Below are 10,948 nucleotides of genomic sequence, written 5' to 3' on the forward strand. Positions count from 1 at the left end.
CTCAGCAATTATATATCTCATTTGGTCCCAGATCAAACTGTATACAAGCATAGTAATGTTGTTCATGCCATAGAGTTAGGTACATTTGTCTACAAATACTTTTTTTTTTTCATTTTTAACATAAAAATTATAAGTTAAAAATGATAAGTTATAGAAATTATATGAGAGATACATTTTGAAACATACAGTAGATGTCCAGTTTGGGTGAGCCTGTGTCCACTGTAGCCTCAGATTCCTGTACTTGGCTGACAGAAGTAAAATACAATGTGATCCTCTGCTGTTGTAGCCCATCCACCTCAGGGTTTGATGTGTTGTGCGTTCTGTGATGCATTTGTGCTCATCGTGGTTATAAAGAATGGTTATTTCCTTTATTGTAAACTTACTTTCAGTTTGAACCAGACTGCCCATTCTCCTTGACCTCTCTCAAAGTGTTTCCACCCACAGAGGTACTGCAATGTACTGGATTTAAAAACTTTTTTTTTTTTTTTGCACCGTTGTGTGTAAACTCTACCTCTGCAAAAGAAAATTATACTTAAGCATACTTTTAAAAAAAAGTATACTTACCATTAAAAGTGCATACCTTAATACATACTAAATTTATTATTTTTGGAACAACGTATGACAGGTGTATGGTAAATGGTAATGTTATGTTTAAATATATCATAGATGCTATGTTTAAATATATCATAAATGCATTTAATTGTGCTTTTGAATGCTTTTCTTAACAACTTCTTTGCATTTGAGTAGATTTTAGACACAACCGTTAAATTTGTCGACACAATTATTAGTACATTTGAAGTACATTTAAAAATATTTAGTGTGTGTAGTGATACACATATCACATATACTTCAGTGCTACTTATACCTCAAATAAAATACATTTAATTACATTTTAAAATTATATTTAAAGTATCACTAAGTATGCTTGAGCACAAATTTAATACATTTAAGTGTCCGTGATCAAATAGAACTATCTAAGCACAACCATCAGATCAGTAGCCACTGAGCTACGGAGCTCCACTTCCTGAAACTTAGTTATACCTTGAAGAATAGTAGTGATTTTTCATTAGAGCTCTTCTTACTTGTTGATATTATAAGCACAGTATGGAATCTAATTTTCAGACCTACTGGAGCATGATTAACATTTCTCGAGATTCATGTGCTAATGAAAACCTCCTCACTAGACATATAAGTGAACAGAAATGTGTTTGCCAGGGCCTAGGAGACAGTTTTGTCTTTGTGCTGACCTTGGGTTAACAGCCCAGGTAGGATGATTTGGGAAAGGGCTTGGGGGCAGTTGAGGACTGAACCTCGATGGGGCAACACTTGTGTATGTACATGAAGTTTCAATAAAACTTTTCCTCTTCTCCATGTTTGTGCCTGCTTGCATCTTTATTAAGAAGAAAATCAGAAAACTGCTTCACAATCTGTCAACCTTGACCAGAAATTAAACCCAGGTCTCCTGCATGAAGCCACCCACTGTGACATGTACAGATTCTGCTATACCAGAAATATATTTTAAAATACTCTTTTAATACATGAACTTGTGACTTATTTTAAAGTTATTCTGCAACTAAAATGCACTGATGGACATTGACATTTACACATGTACAATATATCACAATATTAACACCTGATCTCATTTAAGTGAAAGCTGTTAATGTTTACAATACAAGTTTATTTAAAGGAAATGACTCAATCCAAGTCAGTGAACAAAGTGCTTTCACTTGAACCAGAAAAGGTAAGTACAATCCTCAGTAAAACAAAGCAAAAAAAAAAAATTTTTTTTACAAAGAATATGCTTATTAAAGCATGAATTAGTATCCCTTGGCTCCTTAATATGACCACAGTGTGCCCGTTTAGTGTGTTGAGTAATAGCATCATTGAAGTCCTTGGGGTTCTAATGGGTTTTTGCTTGTTTGTTTTGTTTTTCCTTTTTTTTTGTTTTTTTTTTGTCTTTTTAAATAATACGCCTCTTAACTTGACAATACAATTAAAAGTACTTTTGTGGTATAATACTGCAAAACTCAATCTATGGCAAAACATTCAAAAATGTCCCCCCCCCCCCTTCTTTTTTTCCTAATCTACCCCCCCACCCCCCACCCCCCACCCCCCCTTCTTTTTTTCCTAATCTACCCCGCCCCCCGCCCCCGGGTCCTAATAGTTTACAGTAAGTAGACCACTAGGCTCCTCCCCCATGCCACGGTCACGGGTATTGTCTCACTGCACACTGTTGCTTTGGCACTATATAAGACGAGCTCGGAACTTTTCCACCAAGAACAACTGCGATCATGGCGAAAATCAGTCCGTGTTTCAAGTGGACCTTCGTCTTCTTTAACACTCTTTTTGCAGTAAGTGTATACTCATAATACTTCTTCTTAATAATACTTCTGATTGCTTTCATTTACCTGTCGGTTGGGAGATCACGTTTGGAAACACGTATTTAGTTTTTATCTTATTTTTTGGTGCCTTAATATGCTTGATAGTTTATTTTGTCGCATTCCTCTTTATTTTTTTTTAGATCTTTGGGATTGTTATTTTCGTCTTGGGTCTGGTCCTGCAGAAATACGTCGAGGAGGTGAGAACACTGCCATATTAATATACCGATTATTAATCATATAAAAATCCCCCCACACACCCCGCCCCTACCCATTTCCGTACTGAATCAACAAGTTGTGAAAGTCTCATGTGCTTTTTTTATGCTCCAAAGGTAACAAGTCATGACTACATTTTTACCAGCAAGCATTCAAATTTTTACCAGCAAGCATTCAAATTCAAGATATCTGACATTCAATGTCAGAATGATGTATTTTCTCTAGTCAAAATGTAAATGTAGATAACTTCACTGTGGTTTTCTACTAGTAAAAAACTGAATTTAAGAGATCTGTAATGACATTTTGTTAATATCATTTTAATCATGGCTTTCTTGATATCAGGAATTTGATTTGCATGTGAAAAATGTATTTCCACTAGTCAAACTTCAATTTTTGATATCATAATAAAATTTTCACCTGTAAGAATTCGATTTTCGCTAGTGGAAATTAAAATTTTACTAGTAAAACATCAAGAATTGTTTTTAGTGGAAATAAAATTTTCACCATTGCCATAGAAAAGTGAATTGTGGATAGGAGTGACAGGAATTCAATGGTGATTTATCACTAGTAAAAATTGTATTATAGATATCTTCACTATAAATCTTTACCAGTAAAAACAACAACAACAAAAAAATGATTCTGACTAGTGAAAATTCTATTACAGATATCTTAAATTTATGTTAAACTTTATATTAAACTACTAGTAAAAATTGTAGTAGTTAAATTACTAGTAAAATGGTACTGGTTAAATTACTATAAAGTTAAATTATGACTTGTTATTCTTCCATCATTTAAAGCCTTCCCTAGAAATATGCACTAGATAAGATCATGTGCGTGGTGAGCATGTTTCCTTGTGATGTGATTAGATGTTGTTTCTTCAGAAAAACTTGTTGTGTTCGGAACCTTGCACGGAACCTTCCCTGATTTTCCAACTTCCCCTGACATGTTTGGTTTGTCCATGTTTAAGAGCACATGCTTTTTTCTTTTCTTCTTTTTTTGTCAGGTGAATGGCTTGTATGCAGCAATCACCTTGTATGTGATCGGTTCTGTCATTTTCATCTTCGCTGTCTTGGGGGCTTATGGCGCACACAAAGAGAGCAAGTGCGCTCTGATTGTGGTGAGTGTGTAGGCAGAAAGCAAAGTGACATTTGTGTTGGATGTGAAAGAGAAACCCCAGTGCATTTTTTCTGTACATGTGCTCCACTGAGACTAGCTTAGAACAAACTAATAATTACTGCAACGTAGCCCAGGATAATGTAGGAATGGAGGAATCCTTGTTTTGGTGTATACCTTTACTGATCATGAAATGAATTGAGAGCCACAAATAGAGAACAATTAGAGCTTTTCAACTGCATAGGATTTCTCACTTCCAGTTTGCCCATTGTTACAGCCTTTGTCCTGTTCAGTATTCTAGAGCGGTTGTTCTCAGTGTGGGATACAGGAAGTAAAAACAAGGGCTCCGTGATATAATTTTTTTATTACCATGGTGGAAATCATAACCCACCATTACCAAAAGTATTATATTTATGACTGACATGTTATTAGTCTGTTTGATCATTAAGATGTGTTTTAGAGAACACTTGATTGGATGCAAATTGCAAAGTGTACTATGAATCATCAAATATATTTCATGGTTTCCCCAGAAATTAAAATAAGTATATCTAGAAAATGCAAACATATTATCTTATGGCATCTACAGTGCCAAGAAACTTGTAGAAAAAGCTCTCACACTAACACCACTTTTGATTTCATCTTTGTGAGCATTTTTGGAGAAATCGTGCTGCCAAAAATTTCTAACACCATTTTCTCTCTTGCAGTTTTTCATCCTGATGTGTTTGGCGACTGCTGGCATGTTGCGTATCGCCATTCCAGTAGCAGTCTCACGCGTGCAGGTATTACAGCTTAACTTTAGTTGAGACTTAATTTCAGAATAATGCTTGCTTCATAGACACAAAATAAACACCTAGTCGCAGTATGATTACTGGATTACAAATTTGAATCCAGCTAAATGTGTATACAGGAAATTTCTTTACTGTAAGTGTTATGGACTCATGTTTACTCCCTAGGCTTAACTGTTTCCTGTTTTTTCCCCCTCAGATCATCGCAACTGTCAGCGAATACTTTAACACTGAATTACCTTTGACTAAAGACAAGGAGCAGGCACTCAACCCCCTTCAAGCATATGTAAATGAAATGTCTATCCATCTATCATCCTTTCTTAGTTTTCACTATAGTTTTAACTATGCACTTTGTTTAGAGTTTATTTTGTGAGGATGGTGTAGCCACTTGGGTTCCTGAATTATTACTTACTGAAATCTATTCCCTGTCCTGGTTTAATTAGTTCCACTGCTGTGGACTGCGTAATGGCTACAAGGACTGGAAAGATGAAGTTCCTGAATCATGTAACTGCGTGAATGCAGATGAGCAGCATGACACGTGTGAGAGGATAAACTCAAACTATTTATTACAGGTACAACTTATATTCCTATTTCAGTTTGTTTTTTTTTCTGTTTCACCATAGAGTGCATATTAATATTCATTGTTCAATATTCCTGTAGAACATTTATATGAACCGTGGATTGGAAGGCCGAAGGGTCTGGTCACAGGTGCGACTGTTTTTTTTTATTTTTATTTTTTTTAGATCTCCTATACCTCTAATATGTTGTGCACGTAAATAGATTCTAACTATGTTTTTTTTATTTATCTGAATTTAGCCATGTGGACCTGTGATTGTTAAATATTTGGACAAAATACTGACCATCATGATGAGTGTGTTTTTCTGCCTGGCAGCTCTGGCTGTAAGTACATTGTACTTTTGGTTATGATAATAACCCTGGAGGTATTTATCAAGACGGTAACACGCCTTAGAAAAAAATGCTGGTACAGATAACATTACAGTTAGCTTTATCCGCTTCATAGTTGTTTGAATGTTAGATGTGTAAAGCCGCCTTTTCCATACAGCCGGGTCTCAGTTTTAAATCTGACTTATGCAGAAGCCTACATTGTGTTGTAGCAGAGGTTATAAAAATCCTACCAACTCAGGGTAAGAAATGCACTGCTAATGTGCAATAAAGGAAAAGTCAAGTTTGCGCAAAAGATTTGCTTAACATGTGAATCATTAGTGTGACTTTCCCAGAAACAGCCACAGGTTTGAGAGAAATGAAAGTGAAATCCAGGGGCTTTCCAGGTTTCTCCAGTTTAGCACAAGCATGCATGGGCTTTGTGCCTATTGTATCTTTGCTCTGGCTTTCTGTGCTCCGTTCTCATAACAGTGTGTACAGTTTAACCCCTGCCACAAATTTCCCAATTGTAGCCATGGGAACCTTGTTCAGATGACAAGCAGACTCTTAGATGCTTATTGTTTGAGTGTGGAAGAGTCTGAAAATGTTTGAGAACCCAGTATCAGGATGTTCATTTATTAGTCTAAACTGAATATAGCATAGTATAGAGCATTTATTAAAACAGAATTCATCCTTCCCAGCCTCATTTCATGAAATGGATGTAGAAATACAGTGTCCTCAGTGTGTTTGTACTCTGATTGTTTGTGTATGATATTATGGTATATTACATGTACAATTATTTTTAAAAAATGTTTTTATTGAGTTTATTGAGGGGGGTAAACCAAAAATGAAAGTCAAAATAATAGAATAATAATAAAGAATGCAACAATACAAAGTTACATGTACAGTCATAAAGAATATTTCTACTTTTATTACACATTAGAGGTTTATAATCCAAACATATATAATAAATTTGGTTTATATATATATATATATATATATATATATATATATATAAACCAAATTTATTCATTCTTAAGCAAGCAAAGTATATCTTTATCTTTAACTTATATCAGCATCACTTTTCACACCCCTTCTTTCTCTCTGTAGATTCTGGGAGGTCTGATGTCTCTTTCGATGATCATCCGTATCAGCGCTCCTGCCCAAGCTCAGCTGCCATCTCTCTCTCTTTCATACCAGCCACCAAAATACTCAGAGGTGGTTAATTATTAACCAAGCAATTGAACAGCTTCAGTCTGGAATAAGCAGGGTTTAAGGGTTTAACTGTTGCGCTTCGTCCCATACACACATCCGCATTCTTCTGCTTCCACATTCCTTCACTCTTTGTTAAAGTGGAGTAAATAGATAATACTGGCCACATTTTATATTTCCTTTTCATATTTTTGTCAGCATTTCTTACTTTGTAGGGCAGTGTGTCCACAAAACTGGAGTAAAAAAAACTGCTTTATGTTACATTTGAAAAGGCTTTAAAAGTTATATATATATTTTATATTATATATCTAAGTTTTTTAGTGTGTTGGAATTTAGAATGTGTACTACTTTCCTGTCTTTGACCGACCTTCAGATATTCTCACTATACACAATTTGATATATTTTGTAGTCTTTTCTATGTCTTAGCTTACACTAAGATAAATCCTGGTCACTTGGTGCCTATAGACTGATCATACCTGAGTGATGAAACTTTATTATATAGCCATAAGATTGATCTCTCATCACTGAGTCTAACTAATGGTAAAATTATCAAGAAAATTATGGATTCATTGTGTGCCCTTTGCTAGAAGCACAAGAGTGTAAGAATCCACTATTTTTTGCTATATATTGTATCATATATTGGCTATAGTGATTTTTCTTTCTATTTTTTAAACACACGTTAAAAACATTTATTTTCTCAGTGTATCAGATCCAGTGTACCTCACCCTGTGTGTGTGTGTAAGAGGTCAGAATACTTTTCTAAACCTCTCTATAATCTGGAAACAGTTTGGTTATAAAATAAAGTTTAACATTTCATGTCTTAGGCACATTACATTTTTATATAAATGTTCTTACTTACATGCCTATTTTATGCCTACTCTATTAGTGTGTTAATGTTATTTTACAGACTTTGTATTTTATTAAATAATGTGCCATATTAAGAAATAGACTATGTTTCTGATAAAAACGTCATCAAGGAAGTTCTCCAAGATGCCTGAAGCCACGTACTGTTTTTTTAAAAAAATTACACCAAGGTGCACTGAGTTAAATATGAAAATAGATTATTTGATTTAATGTTTTATTGGTTTATGTACTGTTTGATATTCAATATAGTAATTATTTTCATATTTTCATTATTTTTTCATTTCTTCATTACAGAATACAGAAAATAAATGTGCACAGTAGGCCTACTTTGTATGTGTATAGACCAAAAAAAATTCAATAAATTAATTAATTAATATAAAAATCTCTTGCAACAGTTGTGTAACAGTGTTTTCCATGTAATCCTCTGTAACTCCAGTGGAGGATGCCAAAGAGCTGCCCAACGTTTCTCCTTCACCATCGTGTGTGTGTGTGTGTGTGTGTGTGTGTGTGTGTACATATATGCGTATATATACACACACACAGTGCAACAGTGATTCAGAAAGTATTCAGACCCCTTCATTTCTTTCACATTATGTTGCAGTCTTATGCTAAAATGCTTTAAATTATTTTTTCCACATCAGTCTACTCTCCATACCTCAGAATGATAAAGCAAAAATCCAGATTTGTGATAATTTTGCAAATTTATTAAAAAGAAAAAAGAAATATCACATTTACAGCTGGATAAGTTCCGAATCGAAAGAGCTTCATTGCTTGTGTGTGTGTGTGTGTGTGTGTGTGCGTGTGTCATTCTTGACTGTCTCCCGGCAACTGGGAAGAATGCAGCTATTTGTGTGTCGCTATCGCTAACGCTATTCTGCCATTCAGTCTTTATTTTTCTGGGTCATTTAATGTCAGTGTTATGTGTATTTATTTACTGTGAACACCGACGTACGGTCGCGTCTCAAGGAGCGCGCATGCGCTCTAGAGTTGTTTACCCTTTCAGTAGGACAGCCCACGTGCGCACCCGTCTAGCTCACGCGCAACTGTGCACGCGCACACACATTCCCCTGTATACTTTGTATCGGATGTCCATATTCCCATTTATATAAGTAGTGTTAGATAAAGAGTGTGATATCGTATGTTGCATTTTATCTACATTGATCAGTAGTTTTGTGTAATAATATATAATAATATTGTCTTGTGGTTCTCTCTCTCTCTCTCTCTCTCTATGTATATATTGCTATCTATATTGTATGTTTACAGAACCACACTTCTATGCACAATCAGTAAAGGAACTGATTTGGAATTACAACTTCGTGTGAGATATCATTGTTCAGCTGGACAGCTGAAAATGCATATCAGAGCAAAAACCAAGCCATGAGGTCAAAGGAACTTCCTGAGAGCTCAGAGACAGGACTGTGTCTCGGAGTATTGTGGCTTTACCATTCCACTTTTGAAGGAGACTGTCCTGTACGGTATAATGTATAAAGTATATAATAGGGACTATTTTGACTTTTTAATTTTAATCATGCAGATCTGAGCGGGTGCTGATCATTGGTTTTACTGTGATATGCCCAAAAAAGTTCACAAGCAAGTTCAGCCCTATGGATGTGATGGTCAGATGTCCAGAAACTTTTAGCCATATAGTGTATAATTGTGACTTACCTTGCAGCTGGGACTGCTCATAGAGCTGTAGTGTTATAGAAAATTAATCAACACCTTCTGATTAAGAATAGCAAATTCTGTGTAGTTCTGTCTAACACACACACACACACACTTCAGATTCAGGTCAGTTGATTTCTGCTGTTCCAGCGTAGTCTGGTTGTCTTCCTGAGGGGAGTTCCATGTTGAGTCCCTGAATGTTCCAGTCCTGATAAATCACAGAGGACAGATACAAATGGGAATAACGGAATGCTGCAGCCCAGACACTGTGACAGCTCTGAGGTGATTACTTTCCCAGAAATGATGAACTGTCCATGGAAGTAATTCTTAGCATTGGGTAGCAATTTACAGTGTGTGTATTCGTCTGAATTTGCTGTATGTTGGCGGCTTTAATTATACTGAATGTTGAGTCAAAAGGTTTAGGTCTGTCTTGAAATATTTAGATGCAGTTATTTTTCCCATTTGAAAGTCATGTACTGCCATCACTTTAGTTGATTTTTGCCTTGACTGTTTATTTTATTTGTATATATTCATCATGTCCAATGTTTAGGTCAATGAGAGAAGTGTTATAATCATAAAGATAGTGCAGATGGCATTTTTCTTACTCTGTTCATTTTATTGGAGACTTATGCTGTATTTGACTTTCCTCATAAGCGGGAAGTCGGTGGTCAGAATTACGTCATTTCCAACTTCCATGCATTTGAGCAACAGAGTGGGGAAAAACCTATGGAATTCTCCACATCTGTCTTTTGTTAGCAAAAAGCTAGCCGGCTAGCGTGGATGTATATTCACCTCCTCAAAACAGTGAACTGTATAATCAGTGTTTTAAAAATGATTTCACAAGTGAATATGTCTGTATGCTGATTGATCTGAAGTGAATACTTGTATAAACTCATTTAAAGGGAAGATGTTTATTTAAAGGTAAGACTGTATTAACAGGTTCATGCTGAGGGCAGCAATGTTGATCTGACGGCACTTTCTGAACTTGAGATTGAGGAGACCATCATGAGTTCCTGAGTAGGATTTCTGAGTTGAGGGGCGATTTAACTGGCTTTTCCTGGTCGAGGTACCACCTTTAGTTGAATGCTTAATCGCTGACTTGTGTCAGATGGGTGTATGTCTTCAGTGTGAACTTAATAAGTTTTCCACCAGGCTGTCAGAATTGAAGCAATGTTATTAAAACTATTAGATTTTTAACTGCAGATCTACGAAAGTGCAAGTCTTTAATTGATATTTCCTGATATTCAGTCCATTCATCGATTGTGTAATAGAGAAACATGGGGGGGGGCATATACAATTTAGGAGCCGCCAGTCCTCCAAAGTTTTTAGGGCTAATAATACTATAAAAAGCCTATAATAATTTTATCCTTTTTCTGTCCAGGAAAATCATGTTATAAAAGAGGCCAAAGTTGAAGCTGAAGAAGTGTGAAAGTTCAATTGCAGTCACTGTGAATAAATACTTGATTCTGGGTAATATTGTCTTCTTTATTACTGCAGTGTCCAATAATTAATATTGGTTATGCAGTGCAGTCTTCTTTTATCGTTTTGTTAGTGTAATTAAGTCTGAACAGTTCTGACATCCTGGAAGTCAAATGTACACCTCGGTATGTGATATTGCCTATAAAGAATTTAGTCTTTGGAATCAGGGGTGGGTGCTAAATTATAACAATTTGTGATAAAAATGGTCACAAAATGTTTTTCTTTCTTTTTCTTTTTTTTTATTACAAACTGCTTTAATTACAAATTACAAGCAGCTTATTCTGTTAAAATGCTCTTATTAAAATGTTTTTTTTTTGTCAGTATATATTTTTTATAAATAAAATGTTTTTAATATTA

General features: G+C 35.2%; 1 protein-coding gene across 1 annotated transcript; it reads left to right on the forward strand.

Moving 5' to 3' along the window:
• Nucleotides 1–2,204: 2,204 nt before the first annotated feature.
• LOC113532312 (tetraspanin-8) lies at nt 2,205–7,832 on the forward strand. Its single transcript, XM_026923642.3, has 9 exons — nt 2,205–2,351; nt 2,522–2,578; nt 3,598–3,711; nt 4,412–4,486; nt 4,692–4,778; nt 4,936–5,064; nt 5,153–5,200; nt 5,309–5,392; nt 6,485–7,832. Exons 1-9 carry the CDS (start codon nt 2,292–2,294, stop codon nt 6,605–6,607), a joined length of 777 nt encoding a protein of 258 aa, XP_026779443.1. The 5' UTR covers nt 2,205–2,291; the 3' UTR covers nt 6,608–7,832.
• The last annotated feature ends 3,116 nt before the right edge of the window (nt 7,833–10,948 follow it).

Source organism: Pangasianodon hypophthalmus, chromosome 18, assembly GCF_027358585.1.
Source record: "Pangasianodon hypophthalmus isolate fPanHyp1 chromosome 18, fPanHyp1.pri, whole genome shotgun sequence".
NCBI classification, from domain to species: domain Eukaryota; kingdom Metazoa; phylum Chordata; class Actinopteri; order Siluriformes; family Pangasiidae; genus Pangasianodon; species Pangasianodon hypophthalmus.

Coding starts and splice junctions, on each gene's coding strand:
- LOC113532312 (XM_026923642.3), top strand. CDS start 2,292: ATGGCGAAAATCAGTCCGTGTTTCAAGTGGACCTTCGTCTTCTTTAAC. Junction 5,065..5,152: donor ACTCAAACTATTTATTACAG/GTACAACTTATA, acceptor ATATTCCTGTAG/AACATTTATATGAACCGTGG. Junction 5,393..6,484: donor TCTGCCTGGCAGCTCTGGCT/GTAAGTACATTG, acceptor TTCTCTCTGTAG/ATTCTGGGAGGTCTGATGTC.